The following is a 20,292-nucleotide window of genomic DNA, read 5'->3' as shown; positions in this document are numbered from 1 at the left end:
ATCTCACTGGCTGACGTCTCACTGACCGGACGTCTCACTGGCTGACGTCTCTCTGGCTGACGTCTCACTGGCTGTCGTCTCACTGGCTGACGTCTCACTGGCCGGACGTCTCACTGGCTGACGTCTCACTGGCCGGACGTCTCACTGACTGACGTCTCACTGACCAGACATCTCACTGGCTGACGTCTCACTGGCTGACGTCTCACTGGCTGGAATCTCACTGGCTGGAATCTCACTGGCTGACGTCTCACTGGCTGACGTCTCACTGGCTGACGTCTCACTGGCTGACATCTCACTGGCTGACGTCTCACTGGCTGACGTCTCACTGGCTGACGTCTCACTGGCTGACGTCTCACTGGCTGACGTCTCACTGGCTGACGTCTCACTGGCTGACGTCTCACTGGCTGACGTCTCACTGGCTGACGTCTCACTGGCTGACGTCTCACTGGCTGACGTCTCACTGGCTGACGTCTCACTGGCTGTGAGGCGACCTTGTCGCGCCGGAAATGACGCGCAAAACGGCGCATTCGTGAGGTCGTCCGCGCATGCGCGGGTTGCCGGTTCGCGGATGACTTTATCGCGCAGACGGCACGAACCGCGCATGCGCGGTGGCTGTCTTTCTCCTCAGCCGCCCGGCAAGACGTGGCGGGTTGATCTTGCTGGGCGGCGGAGGGGAAAGAATGCGTCTGTTTTGGACGCTGGCCAGATGATCGGTGGGCACCGATCGTGGGCCTGTCCCCTCCCGAGCACAGTCGTGGTGCTCCCGTGCCAATCGGGCCCCTAGATGCCCCAAACAGGTATCTGGCGCCCGTTTCACGAATGCAGCGACCAGGTGTGGATGCTGCCGTGGTGAAACGGGCGTGAAGGGCCGGCCGCTCAGCCCATCGGGCTCGGAGATTCGCCGTGAAAAACGGCGAGCTGCGATTTTTCCGAGTGGGAGGGGGGGGGGGGAGAATCGCTGGGGGCGCAAGGGGGGCATAAAAAATGTCGGGAGGCCCTCCCGCGATTCTCCCATGCCACATGGGGAGCGGAGAATTCCACCCTCTATCTTTATCTTGAAAACATTTAATGAAGGAGCCTCAACTGCTTCACTGGGCAAGGAATTCCATAGATTCACAACCCTTTGGGTGAAGAAGTTCCTCCTAAACTCAGTCCTAAATCTACTTCCCCTTATTTTGAGGCTATGCCCCCTAGTTCTGCTTTCACCCACTAGTGGAAACAACCTGCCCCCATCTATCCTATCTATTCCCTTCATAATTTTAAATGTTTCAATAAGATCCCCCCTCATCTTTCTAAATTCCAACGAGTACAATCCCAGTCTACTCAACCTCTCCTCGTAATCCAACCCCTTCAGCTCTGGGATTAACCTAGTGAATCTCCTCTGCACACCCTCCAGTGCCAGTACGTTCTTTCTCAAGTAAGGAGACCAAAACTGAACACAATACTCCAGGTGTGGCCTCACTAACACCTTATACAATTGCAACATAACCTCCCTAGTCTTAAACTCCCTAGTTTTTTGAAGAATAAAGGGATTAAGGGTTATGGTGTTCAGACCAGAATGTGGAGCTGAGTCCACAAAAGATCAGCCATGATCTCATTGAATGGCGGAGCAGGCTCGAGGGGCCAGATGGCCTACTCCTGCTCCTAGTTCTTATGTTCTTATGTTCTAGCAATGAAAGACAAAATTCCATTTTCCTTCTTAATCACCTGTTGCACCAGTCAACCAACTTTTTGCGATTCATAATAATAATAATAACAATAATAACCTTTTATTGTCACAAGTATGAAGTTACTGTGAAAAGCCCCTAGTCGCCACATTCCAGCGCCTGTTCGGCTGAGCTGGTATGGGAATTGAACCCCACATGCTGGCCTTGTTCTGCATCACAAACCAGCTATCTAGCCAATTGAGCTTCACCAACCCTCCACCAGCACACCCAGGTCCCTCTGCACAGCAGCATGTTGTAATATTTTATTTAAATAATAATCCCTTTAGCTGTTATTCTGACCAAGATGGATGACCTCACATTTGTCAACATTATATTCCATCTAGAACATAGAACATTACAGTGCAGTACGGGCCCTTCGGCCCTCGATGTTGCGCCGACCCGTGACCGTCTAGTGAATTTTGGTAAATTATCACTGGTGAATCTGCAATTTCCCTAGCCATCTCTTTTAGCACTCTGGGATGCATTCCATCAGGGCCAGGAGACTTGTCTACCTTTAGCCCCATTAGCTTGCCCATCACTCCCTCCTTAGTGATAACAATCCTCTCAAGGTCCTCACCTATCATAGCCTCATTTCTATCAGTCGCTGGCATGTTATTTGTGTCTTCCACTGTGAAGACCGACCCAAAAAACCTGTTCAGTTCCTCAGCCATTTCCTCATCTCCCATTATTAAACCTCCCTTCTCATCCTCTAACGGACCGATATTTACCTTAGCCACTGTTTTTTATTTTATATATTTGTAGAAACTTTTACTATCTGTTTTTATAATCTGAGCAAGTTTACTGTCATAATCTATTTTACTCTTCTTTATAGCTTTTTTAGTAGCTTTCTGTTGCCCCCTAAAGATTTCCCAGTCCTCTAGTCTCCCACTAATCTTTGCCACTTTATGCTTTTTCCTTCCATTTAATACTCTCCTTATTTCCTTAGATATCCACAGTCGATTTTCCCTCTTTCTACCGTCCTTCCTTTTTGTTCTCCACTGTTCCTCAACTGTTCCACCATAAAGTATTTGTTCCCAGTCTACCTGAGCCAGCTCTTCTCTCATCCCATTGTAATCTCCTTTGTTTAAGCACAAAACACTAGTGTTTGATTTTGCCTTTTCCACCCTCCATCTGTATTTTAAATTCCACCATATTGTGATCGCTCCTTCCTAGAGGATCCCTAACCATGAGATTATTAATCAATCCTGTCTCATTACACAAGGCCAGCTTGTTCCTTCGTAGGTGCCACCGGCCTGACGTCTCGCCATCTGGGTGGGACGATGCAGGCAGGGTGAAGTAGCGCCGTTAATCCCTGTAATCAGTTTTAAATCTCTGTTGAAATCTGCCAATCAGGCTCATACCCCTCCCGGGCGTGAACCTGATCGTATCATCGGAGGAGACTGGGAAGGTTACATTCCAAGATCTCATTGCAGAAATCCCGTCTTGGTATCTCGCGGGGTTTAGTGGCCATTAAGGGATTTGTTTGATCACAACCCTGATTCCTCCTCCCACGGCCTTTCCATAAACAGAAGTCTTTTGACATCTGATTTCTCCCATTTATGATGGGTGGCATATCAAAGATCATAGAATAGATCAGAGAATTTACAGTGCAGAAGGAGGCCATTCGGCCCATCAGATCTGCACTGGCCCTTGGAAAGAGCACCTACCTTTGAACATAGCAGGGTAGCATGGTGGTTAGCATAAATGCTTCACAGCTCCAGGGTCCCAGGTTCGATTCCCGGCTGGGTCACTGTCTGTGTGGAGTCTGCACGTACTCCCCCTGTGTGCGTGGGTTTCCTCCGGGTGCTCCGGTTTCCTCCCACAGTCCAAAGATGTGCGGGTCAGGTGGATTGGCCATGCTAAATTGCCCGTAGTGTCCTAATAAAAGTAAGGTTAAGGGGGGGTTGTTGGGTTACGGGTATAGGGTGGATATGTGGGTTTGAGTAGGGTGACCATGGCTCGGCACAACATTGAGGGCTGAAGGGCCTGTTCTGTGCTGTACTGTTCTATGTTCTATGTTCTATATCTCCGGAACCCAGGAACCCCACCCAACCTTTTGGACGTGAAGGGGCAATTTAGCATGTCCAATACACCTGACCTGAACATGTTTGGACTGTGGGAGGAAACCGGGGCACCCGGAGGAAACCCACGCACACGGGGGAGAACGTGCAGACTCCGCACAGACAGTGACCCCAGCCGGGATTCGAACCTGGGACCCTGGAGCTGTGAAGGAACTGTGCTAACCTCTATGCTACCGTGCTGCCCACAACCCTTCAGTTTAACATGAAACAAATCTATATTAATAATCTCATAGCAAACCCGGGATAACATACATAGAAACATTGGAAATAGAAGCAGGAGGAGGCCATTCGGCCCTTTGAGCCTGCTCCACCATTCATTATGATCATGGCTGATCATCAAGTTCAATACCCTGATCCTGCCTTCCCCCTGTATCCCTCGATCCCTTCAGCCCCAAGAGCTGTATCTAATTCCTTATTGAAATTACACAACATTTTGGCCTCAACTACTTTCTGTGGGAGTGAATTCCACAGATTCCCCGCTCTCTGGGTGAAGACATTTCTCCTCACCTCAGTCCTAAAATGTTAACCCCTTATCCTCAAACTCTGACCCCCTAGTTCTGGACTCTCCCACCATCGGGAACATTCTTTCTGAATCTACCCGGTCTAATCCTGTTAGAATTTTGTAAGTTTCTATGAGATCCCCTCTCATTCTTCTAAACTCCAATGAATATAATCCTAACCAAATTAGTCTCTCCTCATCTGACAGTCCCACCACCCCAGGAATCAGCCTGGTAAACCTTCGCTGCACTCCCTCCATTGAATCATAGAATCATAAAAAAGTTACAACACAGAAGGAGGCCATTCGGCCCACCTTGTCCATGCCAGCCCGAGGACATCCAGGTAGGAGACCAAAACTGCTCCAATACTCCAGGTGTGGCCTTACCAATACTCCAGGTGTGGCCTCACCAATACTCCAGGTGTGGTCTCACCAATACTCCAGGTGTGGCCTCACCAATGCTCCAGGTGTGGCCTCACCAATACTCCAGGTGTGGCCTCACCAATGCTCCAGGTGTGGCCTCACCAATACTCCAGGTGTGGCCTCACCAATACTCCAGGTGTGGCCTCACCAATGCTCCAGGTGTGACCTCACCAATGCTCCAGGTGTGGCCTCACCAATACTCCAGGTGTGGCCTCACCAATGCTCCAGGTGTGACCTCACCAATGCTCCAGGTGTGGCCTCACCAATGCTCCAGGTGTGGCCTCACCAATGCCCTACACAATTGCAGTAAAACATCTCTATTCCTGGACTCAAATCCTCTCGCTATGAAGGCCAACATACCATTTACCTTCTTTACTGCCGGCTGTACCTGCGCGCTTACGTTCAGCGACTGATGCACGAGGACACCAAGGTCTCGCTGAGTATCCGCCTCTCTCAATTTACACCCATTCAAATAATAATCTGCCTATTCTTGCTACCGAGCGGATAACCTCCCATTTATCCACATTATACTGCATCTGCCATGCATGTACCCACTCACTCAGCCTGTCCAAATCACACTGAAACATCTCTGCATCCTCCTCACAGCTCACCCTCCCACCCAACTTTGTATCATCTGCACATGTGGAGGGAATACATTTAGTTGTGAACAGTTGGGGTTCCAGCACAGATCCCTGCGGTACCCCACTAGTCACTGCCTGCCAATCAGAAAAAGGACCCATTTATTCCAACTTTTGGCTTCCTGTCTGCCAACCAACTTTCTATCCATAATCCCATGTACTTTAACTTTACATATTAATCAGCTATTTGAGACCTTGTCAAATGCTTTCTGAAAGTCTAAATAAACCACATCCACCAGTTCTCCCTGGTTAACACAGTGATTACATCTTCAAAGAATTCCAGTAGATTTGTCAAGCATTATTTTCCTTTCATAAACCCATGCTGACTTTGTCTGATTACACCACTGCTCTCCAAACACTGTGCTATGAAATACTTGTTAATTAACTCCAGCAACTTCCCCATTACTGACGCTAGGCTCACTGGTCTACAGTTCCCTGTTTTCTCTCTACCTCCCTTTTTGAATAGTGGGGTTACATTCTCTACCCTCCAATCTATAGGAACCATTCCAAAGAAATTTGGAAAATCACCACCAATGGATCTACTATTTCCAGGGCCACTTCCTTAAGTACGGTAGCACAGTGGCTTCACAGCACCAGGGTCTCAGGTTCGATTCCCTGATGGGTCACTATCTGTGTGGAGTCTGCACGTTCTCCCTGTGCATGCGTGGGTTTCCTCCGGGCGCTCCGGTTTCCTCCCACAGTCCAGATGGATTGGCCACGCTAAATTGCCCTTAGTGTTCAAAGGAATAGGGTGGAAATGAGTAGAAGTGAGGGCTTAATTGGGTCGGTGCAGACATGATGGGCTGAATGGCCTCCTTCTGCACTGTTTAATCCTAGGGGGGTGTTTGCTAGAGCTGTTGGGGAGGGTTTAAACTAATGTGGCAGGGGGATGGGACCCAATGTAGGCAGTCGGAGGGAAGTAAGACGGGGCCTGAAACAAAAAGCAGTAAGGGGGGGAAAGTGTAAGGCAGAGAAACCATAGTCAAAAATTAAAAAGGGCCACAGTACAGGGTACAGTGACTGAGGAGAGTGTGAAAAGGGAGGTAGCCAATGCAGGATTGAGGGTGTTGTACCTAAATGCGCGCAGTATACGGAACAAGGTCAATGAGCTTGTTGCGCACATTGAAATTGGCCGGTACGATGTTGTGGGCATCACAGAGACGTGGCTGCAAGGGGATCAGGGCTGGGATCTAAATATCCAAGGTTATGTGTCCTATCGAAAGACCAGGCAGATGGGCAAAGGGGGTGGGGTTGCATTGTTAGTAAGGAATGAAGTTAAATCGACAGCAAGGAGCGATATAGGATTAGAAGGCAGCGAATTTCTGTGGGTAGAGTTGAGGAATCGTAAAGGTAAAATGAAAATGAAATGAAATGAAAATCGCTTAATGTCACGAGTAGGCTTCAATGAAGTTACTGTGAAAAGCCCCTAGTCGCCACATTCTGGCGCCTGTCCGGGGTTAAGGTTAGGGTTACTTTACATCAGTCTTCACGGTGGAAGACACGAGTGGGATGCCAGAGCTCCAGGAGAACCAGGGGGCAGAGGTGAGTGCAGTGACCATTACTAAGGAGAAGGTTCTGGGGAAACTGAAAGGTCTGAAGGTGGATAAGTCACCTGGACCGGATAGACTTCACCCGAGGGTTCTAAAAGAGATAGCTGACGAAATTGTGGAGGCATTGGTGATGATCTTTCAGGAATCACTGGAGGCAGGAAGGGTCCCAGAGGACTGGAAAGTGACTAATGTAACACCCCTGTTTAAGAAGGGAGGGTGGCAGAAGACAGGAAATTATAGGCCGGTTAGCCTGACTTCCGTCATTGGTAAGATTTTAGAGTCTGATATTAAAGATGAGATTGCGAAGTATTTGGAAGTGCACGGTAAAATAGGACTGCTTTGTCAAAGGGAGGTCATGTCTGACAAATCTGTTAGAGTTCTTTGAGGAGGTAGCAAGCAAGTTAGACAAAGGAGCACCAGTGGACGCGGTTTATTTAGATTTCCAGAAGGCCCCAGCTGGTTTACTTGGAAGAATTGTGAAAAATGAAGAGGATAGTGCAGAGGTTTAAAGGGGAGAAAGACAAGATGGTGGAGTGGGCAGGTAGGTGGTGGCTGAAGTTCAATGCCGAGAGGTGTGAGGTGATCCATTGTGATTGGAAGAACGTAGAGAGACAATATAAAACAAGGAGTGAAATTATTCGGGGGGTGCAGGAACAGAGAAACCCGGGTGTATCTGTGCAGAGATTATTAGAAGTAGCAGGACTGGTGGAGAGCACAGAGCAGATAGATAAATCCCCAATTTATGTAATAGCAATAAACCGAATAGCCTGCCTGTTTTGGGGGTGAGGGTTATTATGGTTTATTTTTTTCGGTTGATTCGGCTAAAACATTCCTTTGCATAAATTAATTAATTTAATTGTTTGCTGATTCCTCTTTGTTTTGTTGGATGGTCCTGCAGTGTGAAGTCAATCAATCTTTTTGTTTGTCTGTATTGCTGTTCTCTGGTTATTTTACTGTGATCCTCAGGCAGAACTACACAATACCAGTTTCAAGGAAGATCCTTTTTTTCTGGAATGAACTCTGGCCTGGCCCACTTTGTATAAATGGGATTTAGCTATGGTGTTCAGGGCTACGTTATGAGGGGCTTAGATTGGAAGAGCAAGGAGTTTGTGTTGAACTTTTATAAAACTCTAGTCGTGTCTCAGCTGGGTATTGTGTCCGATTCTGGACAGCACACGTGAGGAAGGATGTGATGACGCTGGAGAGAGAGCAGAAAGGATTCCCAAGAAGGTTCCCAGGATGAGGAATGTCACTTGTGAGGATGGATTGGAGAGGATGGAGTTGGTTGTGAAGATGGATTGGAGAGGTTGGAGTTGGTTGTGAAGATGGATTGGAGAGGTTGGAGTTGGTTGTGAAGATGGATTGGAGAGGTTGGAGTTGGTTGTGAAGATGGATTGGAGAGGTTGGAGTTGGTTGTGAAGATGGATTGGAGAGGTTGGGGTTGGTTGTGAAGATGGATTGGAGAGGTTGGAGTTGGTTGTGAAGATGGGTTGGAGTTGGTTGTGAAGATGGATTGGAGAGGTTGGAGTTGGTTGTGAAGATGGATTGGAGAGGATGGAGTTGGTTGTGAAGATGGATTGGAGAGGTTGGAGTTGGTTGTGAAGATGGATTGGAGAGGTTGGAGTTGGTTGTGAAGATGGATTGGAGAGGATGGAGTTGGTTGTGAAGATGCATTGGAGAGGTTGGGGTTGGTTGTGAAGATGGATTGGAGAGGTTGGAGTTGGTTGTGAAGATGGATTGGAGAGGTTGGAGTTGGTTGTGAAGATGGATTGGAGAGGTTGGAGTTGGTTGTGAAGATGGATTGGAGAGGTTGGAGTTGGTTGTGAAGATGGGTTGGAGTTGGTTGTGAAGATGGATTGGAGAGGTTGGAGTTGGTTGTGAAGGTGGATTGGAGAGGTTGGAGTTGGTTGTGAAGATGGATTGGAGAGGTTGGAGTTGGTTTACTCGGAGATGAGCAGGCTGAGAGGAGATTGGATAGAACATAGAACATTACAGTGCAGTACGGGCCCTTCGGCCCTCGATGTTGCGCCGACCCATGAAACCATCTGAAGCCTATCTGACCTACACTATTCCATTATCATCCATATGTCTATCCAGTGACCACTTAAATGCCCTTAAAGTTGGCGAGTCTACTACTGTTGCAGGCAGGGCGTTCCACACCCCTACTACTCTCTGAGTAAAGAAACTGCCTCTGACATCTGTCCTATATCTACCACCCCTCAATTTAAAGCTATGTCCCCTCGTGTTGGTCATCACCATCCGAGGAAAAAGACTCTCACTGTCCACCCTATCTAACCCTCTGACTATCTTATATGTCTGTATTAAGTCACCTCTCAGCCTTCTCCTCTCTAATGAAAACAACCTCAAGTCCCTGAGCCTTTCCTCGTAAGACCTTCCCTCCATACCAGGCAATAACAGGCAACAGTACTGAGGGAGTGCTGCACTGTCAGAGGATCAGTACTGAGAGAGTGCCGCACTGTCAGAGGGTCAGTACTGAGGGAGTGCCGCACTGTCAGAGGGTCAGTACTGAGGGAGTGCCGCATTGTCAGAGTGACAGTACTAAGAGAATGCTGTACTGTCAGAGGGTCAGTACTGAGGGAGTGCTGCACTGTCAGAAGGTCAGTACTGAGGGAGTGCTGCACTGTCAGAGGGTCAGTACTGAAGGAGTGCCGCACTGTCAGAGGGTCAGTACTGAGGGAGTGCTGTACTGTCAGAGGGTCAGTACTGAGGGAATGCCGCACTGTCAGAGGGTCAGTACTGAGGGAGCCTCGCACTGTCAGAGGGTCAGTGCTGAGGGAGCGCTGCACTGTCAGAGGGTCAGTACTGAGGGAGTGCTGCACTGTCAGAGGGTCAGTACTGAGGGAGTGCTGCACTGTCAGAGGGTCAGTACTGAAGGAGTGCCGCACTGTCAGAGCGTCATAGAACATAGAACATTACAGCGCAGTACGGGCCCTTCGGCCCTCGATGTTGCGCCCACCTGTGAAACCATCTGAAGCCTATCTGACCTACACTATTCCATTTTCATCCATATGTCTATCCAGTGACCACTTAAATGCCCTTAAATTTGGCGAGTCTACTACTGTTGCAGGCAGGGCGTTCCACACCCCTACTACTCTCTGAGTAAAGAAACTGCCTCTGACATCTGTCCTATATCTATCACCCCTCAATTTAAAGCTATGTTCCCTTGTGTTGGTCATCACCATCCGAGGAAAAAGACTCTCACTGTCCACCCTACCTAACCCTCTGACTATCTTATATGTCTCTATTAAGTCACCTATCAGCCTTCTCCTCTCTAACGAAAACAACCTCAAGTCCCTGAGCCTTTCCTCGTAAGACCTTCCCTCCATACCAGGCAACATCCTAGTAAATCTTCTCTGAACCCTTTCCAAAGCTTCCACATCCTTCCTATAATGTGGTGACCAGAACTGCACGCAGTACTCCAGGAGCGGCCGCACCAGAGTTATGTACAGCTGCAGCATGAACTTGTGGCTCCGAAACTCAATCCCCCGACTGATAAAGGCTAGCACACCATATGCCTTCTTAACAGCCCTATTAACCTGGGTGGCAACTTTCAGGGATTTATGTACCTGGATGCCGAGATCTCTCTGTTCATCTACACTACCAAGAATCTTGCCATTAGCCCAGTACTCTGCATTCCTGTTACTCCTTCCAAAGTGAACCACCTCACACTTTTCCGCATTAAACTCCATCTGCCACCTCTCAGCCCAGCTCTGCAGCTTATCTATGTCCCTCTGTAACCTATAACATCCTTCAGCACTATCCACAACTCCACCGACCTTCATGTCATCTGCAAATTTACTAACCCATCCTTCTACACCCTCTTCCAGGTCATTTATAAAAATGACAAACAGCAGTGGCCCCAAAACAGATCCTTGCGGTACACCACTAGTAACTGAACTCCAGGATGAACATTTGCCATCAACCACCACCCTCTGTCTTCTTTCAGCTAGCCAATTACTGATCCAAACCGCTAAATCACCTTCAATCCCATACTTCCTTATTTTCTGCAATAGCCAACCGTGGGGAACCTGAAAGGTTTGCAGGGCACTGGGGGACCAACACAGAAACATTGGGCCGAATGGCCACCTTCTGTACTTGAATATTCTGAGATTCTGTCGAACCGGTGAACATGCTTTTGTGTTTCCAGGTTTACCAAAGATGCAAGTGTTGAGACGGTATAACGGGTGCCCGCAGCCTCCAGCATACGCTGGACCCGCTCTCCACATTCGGCTGGGAGACATTATCCAGGTGGTCCGTGCAGAAGCACATTACACCTGGTGGGAGGTAGGAACATCCAATTACAGCAGAGAAAGTAGCTCTTATCCATGAGAACATCGCAGTATCAGCCTGACTCATTGGTTACCGCTGTCAGCACTGAGTCGCAATGTCGTGTTTAATAATCCGTCCAGCAGACTCCAAGAAACCTGAACTCATTCAGTACTGAGGGAGTGCCGCACTGTCAGAGGATCAGTACTGAGGGAGTGCCGCACTGTCAGAGGGTCAGTACTGAGGGAGTGCTGCACTGTCAGAGGGTCAGTACTGAGGGAGGGCCGCACTGTCAGAGGGTCAGTACTGAGGGAGTGCCGCACTGTCAGAGGGTCAGTACTGAGGGAGTGCTGCACTGTCAGAGGGTCAGTACTGAGGGAGTGCTGCACTGTCAGAGGGTCAGTACTGAGGGAGTGCTGCACTGTCAGAGGGTCAGTACTGAGGGAGGGCCGCACTGTCAGAGGGTCAGTACTGAGGGAGTGCCGCACTGTCAGAGGGTCAGTACTGAGGGAGTGCCGCACTGTCAGAGGATCAGTACTGAGGGAGTGCCGCACTGTCAGAGGGTCAGTACTGAGGGAGCCCCGCACTGTCAGAGGGTCAGTACTGAGGGAGTGCCGCACTGTGAGAGGGTCAGTACTGAGGGAGTGCTGCACTGTCAGAGGGTCAGTACTGAGGGAGCGCCGCACTGTTAGAGGGTCAGTACTGAGGGAGTGCTGCACTGTCAGAGGGTCAGTACTGAGGGAGTGCTGCACTGACAGAGGGTCAGTACTGAGGGAGTGCTGCACTGTCAGAGGGTCAGTACTGTGGGAGTGCTGCACTGACAGAGGGTCAGTACTGAGGGAGTGCTGCACTGTCAGAGGGTCAGTACTGAGGGAGTGCTGCACTGTCAGAGGGTCAGTACTGAGGGAGGGCCGCACTGTCAGAGGGTCAGTACTGAGGGAGTGCTGTACTGTCAGAGGGTCAGTACTGAGGGAGTGCTGCACTGTCAGAGGGTCAGTACTGAGGGAGTGCTGCACTGTCAGAGGGTTAGTACTGAGGGAGTGCTGCTCTGTCAGAGGGTCAGTACTGAGGGAGTGCTGCACTGTCAGAGGGCCAGTACTGAGGGAGTGCTGCACTGTCAGAGGGTCAGTACTGAGGGAGTGCTGCACTGTCAGAGGATCAGTACTGAGGGAGTGCCGCACTGTCAGAGGGTCAGTACTGAGGGAGTGCTGCACTGTCAGAGGGTCAGTACTGAGGGAGGGCCGCACTGTCAGAGGGTCAGTACTGAGGGAGTGCCGCACTGTCAGAGGGTCAGTACTGAGGGAGTGCTGCACTGTCAGAGGGTCAGTACTGAGGGAGTGCTGCACTGTCAGAGGGTCAGTACTGAGGGAGTGCTGCACTGTCAGAGGGTCAGTACTGAGGGAGGGCCGCACTGTCAGAGGGTCAGTACTGAGGGAGTGCCGCACTGTCAGAGGGTCAGTACTGAGGGAGTGCCGCACTGTCAGAGGATCAGTACTGAGGGAGTGCCGCACTGTCAGAGGGTCAGTACTGAGGGAGCCCCGCACTGTCAGAGGGTCAGTACTGAGGGAGTGCCGCACTGTGAGAGGGTCAGTACTGAGGGAGTGCTGCACTGTCAGAGGGTCAGTACTGAGGGAGCGCCGCACTGTTAGAGGGTCAGTACTGAGGGAGTGCTGCACTGTCAGAGGGTCAGTACTGAGGGAGTGCTGCACTGACAGAGGGTCAGTACTGAGGGAGTGCTGCACTGTCAGAGGGTCAGTACTGTGGGAGTGCTGCACTGACAGAGGGTCAGTACTGAGGGAGTGCTGCACTGTCAGAGGGTCAGTACTGAGGGAGTGCTGCACTGTCAGAGGGTCAGTACTGAGGGAGGGCCGCACTGTCAGAGGGTCAGTACTGAGGGAGTGCTGTACTGTCAGAGGGTCAGTACTGAGGGAGTGCTGCACTGTCAGAGGGTCAGTACTGAGGGAGTGCTGCACTGTCAGAGGGTTAGTACTGAGGGAGTGCTGCTCTGTCAGAGGGTCAGTACTGAGGGAGTGCTGCACTGTCAGAGGGCCAGTACTGAGGGAGTGCTGCACTGTCAGAGGGTCAGTACTGAGGGAGTGCTGCACTGTCAGAGGGTCAGTACTGAGGGAGTGCTGCACTGTCAGAGGGTCAGTACTGAGGGAGTGCCGCACTGTCAGAGGGTCAGTACTGAGGGAGTGCCTCACTGTCAGAGGGTCAGTACTGAGGGAGTGCTGCACTGTCAGAGGGTTAGTGCTGAGGGAGTGCTGCTCTGTCAGAGGGTCAGTACTGAGGGAGTGCTGCACTGTCAGAGGGTCAGTACTGAGGGAGTGCTGCACTGTCAGAGGGTCAGTACTGAGGGAGTGCTGCACTGTCAGAGGGTCAGTACTGAGGGAGTGCCGCACTGTCAGAGGGTCAGTACTGAGAGAATGCTGTACTGTCAGAGGGTCAGTACTGAGGGAGTGCTGCACTGTCAGAGGGTCAGTACTGAGGGAGTGCCGCACTGTCAGAGGGTCAGTACTGAGGGAGCCTCGCACTGTCAGAGGGTCAGTGCTGAGGTAGCGCTGCACTGTCAGAGTGTCATAGAACATTACAGCGCAGTACGGGCCCTTCGGCCCTCGATGTTGCGCCCACCTGTGAAACCATCTGAAGCCTATCTGACCTACACTATTCCATTTTCATCCATATGTCTATCCAGTGACCACTTAAATGCCCTTAAATTTGGCGAGTCTACTACTGTTGCAGACAGGGCGTTCCACACCCCTACTACTCTCTGAGTAAAGAAACTGCCTCTGACATCTGTCCTATATCTATCACCCCTCAATTTAAAGCTATGTTCCCTTGTGTTGGTCATCACCATCCGAGGAAAAAGACTCTCACTCTCCACCCTATCTAACCCTCTGACTATCTTATATGTCTCTATTAAGTCACCTCTCAGCCTTCTCCTCTCTAACGAAAACAACCTCAAGTCCCTGAGGCTTTCCTCGTAAGACCTTCCCTCCATACCAGGCAACATCCTAGTAAATCTTCTCTGAACCCTTTCCAAAGCTTCCACATCCTTCCTATAATGTGGTGACCAGAACTGCACGCAGTACTCCAGGAGCGGCCGCACCAGAGTTATGTACAGCTGCAGCATGACCTTGTGGCTCTGAAACTCAATCCCCCTGCTTATAAAGGCTAGCACACCATATGCCTTCTTAACAGCCCTATTAACCTGGGTGGCAACTTTCAGGGATTTATGTACCTGGATGCCGAGATCTCTCTGTTCATCTACACTACCAAGAATCTTGCCATTAGCCCAGTACTCTGCATTCCTGTTACTCCTTCCAAAGTGAACCACCTCACACTTTCCCGCATTAAACTCCATCTGCCACCTCTCAGCCCAGCTCTGCAGCTTACCTATGTCCTGAGTCAGTGCTGAGGGAGTCCTGGATCAGTGCTGAGCGAGTGCTGCACTGTCAGAGGGTCAGTGCTGAGGGAGGGTCAGCGCTGGGGGAGCACTGCTGTTGCAGAGGAAGAGTACACAAACATTCTATTATTTAAAATCTATTTCCCAGTGTCCTTGTCTCACTCTCTCCTCTAGGTGTTGACTGTCTGTCCCGGTGCCCTCCTCTCACTCTCTCCTCTAGCTTCTGACTGTCTGTCCCAGAGTCCTCATCTCACACTCTCTTTATAGGTGCTGTGCGGGATTAGTACAGCACATTTTAATGAAAGGGACTGTTTATGTCCAGTTAAGAAATAAACACAATCTACATGGAAATAACTGGATTTTGATTTCAGATAATAAATATTTTAGAACTTCAAACCCAAATGTTTTATGGATTATATATTTTATGGATTAAGGTTTTTTGCTGGACATAAACAAGATTATGGATTTTCTGGTCTGTATAATCAATTTAGTTATGTCTGGGGAACTCAGCCCTGTGATTTGCGCATCCTGTGCTATGTGGGACATGCTTGATGTTCCTTGTGGTCTGGATTATTACGTGGGTGGGAAGTATCTCCGCCTGGAGAAAGTAAAGCTCTGTGTTCCAGCCAAGCCCTTGGCTCTGTGGGTGGTTCAGTTGTTCTGGGGGGGGGGGGGGCAGGAGGTGTGGGTGGGCAATAGAGGTAGGAAATTCAGTAGGGAGGGGAATACACATAGTGCTTCTCCGGCTGTGATGTGAGTCCTGGATGGAGCGTTGTCTTCTGGGTGCCAGGCTCAGTGATGTCACGGGAACGCTGCAGGACATTCTGAACGGGGAGGGTGAACAGCCAGAGTCCGCAGTCCAAACGGTGACGTAATCAGACAAAGTCAACATGGATTTACAAAAGGAAAATCATGCTGGACAAATCTAACATGCGTACTGTTGCAGGAAGAACATACGCACTGTTACAGGAAGAACATGCGAACTGTTACAGGAAGAACATGCGTACTGTTACAGGAAGAACATGCGCACTGTTACAGGAAGAACATGCGTACTGTTACAGGAAGTACGTGCGTACTGTTACAGGAAGTACATGCGCACTGTTACAGGAAGAACATGCGCACTGTTACAGGAAGAACATGCGTACTGTTACAGGAAGTACATGCGTACTGTTACAGGATGAACATGCGTACTGTTACAGGAAGAACATGCGCACTGTTACAGGAAGAACATGCGTACTGTTACAGGAAGAACATGCGCACTGTTACAGGAAGAACATGCGTACTGTTACAGGAAGTACATGCGTACTGTTACAGGATGAACATGCGTATTGTTACAGGAAGAACATGCGTACTGTTACAGGAAGAACATGCGTACTGTTACAGGAAGAACATGCGCACTGTTACAGGAAGTACATGCGTACTGTTACAGGAAGTACATGCGTACTGTTACAGGAAGAACATGCGCACTGTTACAGGAAGAACATGCGTACTGTTACAGGATGAACATGCGTACTGTTACAGGAAGAACATGCGCACTGTTACAGGAAGAACATGCGTACTGTTACAGGAAGCACATGCGCACTGTTACAGGAAGTACATGCGTACTGTTACAGGAAGAACATGCGCACTGTTACAGGAAGAACATGCGTACTGTTACAGGATGTACATGCGTACTGTTACAGGAAGTACATGCGTACTGTTACAGGAAGAACATGCGTACTGTTACAGGAAGTACATGCGTACTGTTACAGGAAGTACATGCGTACTGTTACAGGAAGTATATGCGCACTGTTACAGGAAGAACATGCGTACTGTTACAGGAAGTACATGCGCACTGTTACAGGAAGAACTTGCGCACTGTTACAGGAAGAACATGTGTGCTGTTACAGGAAGTACATGCGCACTGTTACAGGAAGTACATGCGTACTGTTACAGGAAGAACATGCGCACTGTTACAGGAAGAACATGCGCACTGTTACAGGAAGAACATGCGTACTGTTACAGGAAGAACATGCGCACTGTTACAGGAAGAACATGCGTACTGTTACAGGAAGTACATGCGTACTGTTACATTAAGTACATGCGTACTGTTACAGGAAGAACATGCGCACTGTTACAGGAAGAACATGTGTACTGTTACAGGAAGTACATGCGCACTGTTACAGGAAGAACTTGCGTGCTGTTACAGGAAGAACATGCGCACTGTTACAGGAAGTACATGTGTGCTGTTACAGGAAGAACATGCGTACTGTTACAGGAAGAACATGTGTGCTGTTACAGGAAGAACATGCGCACTGTTACAGGAAGAACATGCGCACTGTTACAGGAAGAACATGCGTACTGTTACAGGAAGTACATGCGTACTGTTACAGGAAGTACATGCGTACTGTTACAGGAAGTACATGCGTGCTGTTACAGGAAGAACATGCGCGCTGTTACAGGAAGAACATGCGTACTGTTACAGGAAGTACATGCGCACTGTTACAGGAAGATCTTGCGCACTGTTACAGGAAGAACATGTGTGCTGTTACAGGAAGTACATGCGTACTGTTACAGGAAGAACATGCGCACTGTTACAGGAAGAACATGCGCACTGTTACAGGAAGAACATGCGTACTGTTACAGGAAGAACATGCGCACTGTTACAGGAAGAACATGCGTACTGTTACAGGAAGTACATGCGTACTGTTACATTAAGTACATGCGTACTGTTACAGGAAGAACATGCGCACTGTTACAGGAAGAACATGCGTACTGTTACAGGAAGTACATGCGCACTGTTACAGGAAGAACTTGCGTGCTGTTACAGGAAGAACATGCGCACTGTTACAGGAAGTACATGTGTGCTGTTACAGGAAGAACATGCGTACTGTTACAGGAAGAACATGTGTGCTGTTACAGGAAGAACATGCGCACTGTTACAGGAAGTACATGCGCACTGTTACAGGAAGTACATGCGCACTGTTACAGGAAGAACTTGCGCACTGTTACAGGAAGAACATGCGCACTGTTACAGGAAGAACATGCGTACTGTTACAGGAAGTACATGTGTACTGTTACAGGAAGTACATGCGTACTGTTACAGGAAGTACATGCGTACTGTTACAGGAAGAACATGCGCGCTGTTACAGGAAGAACATGCGCGCTGTTAAAGGAAGTACATGCGTACTGTTACAGGAAGTACATGCGTACTGTTACAGGAAGTACATGCGCACTGTTACAGGAAGAACATGCGCACTGTTACAGGAAGAACATGCGTACTGTTACAGGAAGAACATGCGTGCTGTTACAGGAAGAACATGCGCACTGTTACAGGAAGAACATGCATACTGTTACAGGAAGAACATGCGTGCTGTTACAGGAAGAACCTGCACACTGTTACAGGAAGAACATGCGTGCTGTTACAGGAAGAACATGCGTACTGTTACAGGAAGAACATGCGTACTGTTACAGGAAGAACATGCGCACTGTTACAGGAAGAAAATGCGCACTGTTACAGTAAGAACATGCGCGCTGTTACAGGAAGAACATGCGCACTGTTACAGGAAGAACATGCGTGCTGTTACAGGAAGAACATGCGTACTGTTACAGGAAGAACATGCGTACTGTTACAGGAAGAACATGCGCACTGTTACAGGAAGAACATGCGTGCTGTTACAGGAAGAACATGCGCACTGTTACAGGAAGAAAATGCGCACTGTTACAGGAAGAAAATGCGCACTGTTACAGGAAGAACATGCGTACTGTTACAGGAAGAACATGCGTACTGTTACAGGAAGTACATGCGCACTGTTACAGGAAGTACATGCGTACTGTTATGACCGGTTGCTTGGGGTCACCTTCCAGATTTGTTGTTCCAGACAAGATCCCTCAGTTTGTTAAATTCCGGATGTGATTCCCCCAAATTATTCTGCCCCTCGGTGATTGGATTGGATTGGATTTGTTTATTGTCACGAAGAAGTGTTTATTGTTATGAGGAGGTTGTTTACATTATTCAATCTCCTCGGTTGGGGTCAGAAAATCTAATGTTATGAACAGTTCGGTCAAAGGTCAGTCGACCTATTCCTGGGATGTTGGGGTGGCCTTTTGAGTGACGGTTGAACAGGTTTTGCTCATTCTCATTGGAGCTTTGAAGAATTAGAGGTGATCTAATTGTGTTGTGTACACAGTTTTCGAAACACATGTTTTATTTAAAGGTTCACCGTGTACACGCCTAAATCAGGGTTTTTCTCCATCACCATGACAACACACATTGATGCATTTCAGATAAACAAAATAATTGACAGCCATTCGCTGATTCATCCCTCGTGTAATGCCAGGGCCAAGCTGCCTGGTTCAATTTTCAAACAGTGCTCAGCGGTTATCTGTCAGCCGCAATCAACTGGTGCATTCTCCATGACAACGCCTATTCCAATCAAAGTCCACTAGCCAACCAATCAGCATTCTTCTTTCTTACAATATAAATTGCTGATTTCCCTGACATTGGGATTCTTGCAGTGTTTCCTGACGAGTGTGGGATGTAAAACTTTGACATGTCTCTGTTTTAAGCAATATTAAATGGCGAAAGATTGCTGAACTCTGTGGTGCAGAGGGATCTGGGTGTCCTGTTACATGGATCAGGATACGGTACTCTGAGGATACAGCCAGTGATGAGGAAGACCAATGGATTGTTGTTGTTCATTGCAAGGGGAATGGAATAGAAAGGTCAGGAGGTTTGATTGTAGCTGTACAGGGTTTTGGTGAGACCACATCCGGATACTGTGTCCAGTTTTGTTTCGCTTATTTAAAACAATACAGAGGGGGCAGGATTTTCCCATGTTGGAGGCAGCCCACCACCCAGTCACAGGGTCTCCCAGTCCGCACCCTCCGGCACCGGGGAAAGTGCCATAATGGGTCACATTCGGAGGGACTGGATGATCCGATGGGAGGGGCTGGAAAATCTCAGTGATAACTTCAGCAGCTACTGAGAGAAAGCTCACTGGAATCATTCCTGGAATGATGGGGTCCCTTCCGAGGAAAGGTCGAACTGGGTAGGCCGGTTGTGGGCCGAAGGGCCTGTTTCTGTACCGTATGGCTCAATTCCCATTGAGAGGTGATCTAATTGAAACATATACGCTTCCGCTGGAATAGACAGGATAGATACCGGGAGGATATTTCCTCTTGGGGCCAGACCAGAACCACGGGAAATCATTTCAAAATAAGGGGTGGAATTCTCCCCCCAGCCCCGCTTCCCAGCGAGCCCCCGCCAGCAGCGGGATTCTCCGTCCCCCCAGCCCCGCTTCCCAGCTCCGTCCCCCCCAGCCCCGCTTCCCAGCGAGCCCCCGCCAACAGAGGGATTCTCCGTCCCCCCAGCCCCGCTTCCCAGCTCCGTCCCCCCCAGCCCCGCTTCCCAGCGAGCCCCCGCCAACAGAGGGATTCTCCGTCCCCCCAGCCCCGCTTCCCAGTGAGCCCCCGCCAGCAGCGGGATTCTCCGTCCCCCCAGCCCCGCTTCCCAGCTCCGTCCCCCCAGCCCCGCTTCCCAGCTCCGTCCCCCCAGCCCCGCTTCCCAGCTCCGTCCCCCCAGCCCCGCTTCCCAGCTCCGTCCCCCCAGCCCCGCTTCCCAGCTCCGTCCCCCCCCGCCCCGCTTCCCAGCTCCGTCCCCCCCAGCCCCGCTTCCCAGCGAGCCCCCGCCAGCAGCGGGATTCTCCGTCCCCCCAACCCCGCTT

General features: G+C 49.6%; 1 protein-coding gene across 2 annotated transcripts in view; it reads left to right on the top strand.

Annotated features, from left to right (window-relative positions):
• LOC119964299 (guanine nucleotide exchange factor VAV3-like) overlaps positions 1-11,275 on the top strand; it is a 77,468-nt gene extending 66,193 nt beyond the window's left edge. For both annotated transcript variants that reach the window (XM_038793576.1, XM_038793575.1), the window contains one exon: positions 11,063-11,275. In XM_038793576.1, the coding sequence (XP_038649504.1) occupies positions 11,063-11,244 (182 nt within the window). In that variant the 3' untranslated portion in view covers positions 11,245-11,275. The remainder of the gene's footprint in view (positions 1-11,062) is intronic.
• The last annotated feature ends 9,017 nt before the right edge of the window (positions 11,276-20,292 follow it).

This window comes from Scyliorhinus canicula, chromosome 4, assembly GCF_902713615.1.
Source record: "Scyliorhinus canicula chromosome 4, sScyCan1.1, whole genome shotgun sequence".
Classification (NCBI taxonomy): domain Eukaryota; kingdom Metazoa; phylum Chordata; class Chondrichthyes; order Carcharhiniformes; family Scyliorhinidae; genus Scyliorhinus; species Scyliorhinus canicula.
The sequence above is the reverse complement of the archived record's forward strand: the minus strand, read 5'-3'. Positions and strand labels throughout refer to the sequence as shown.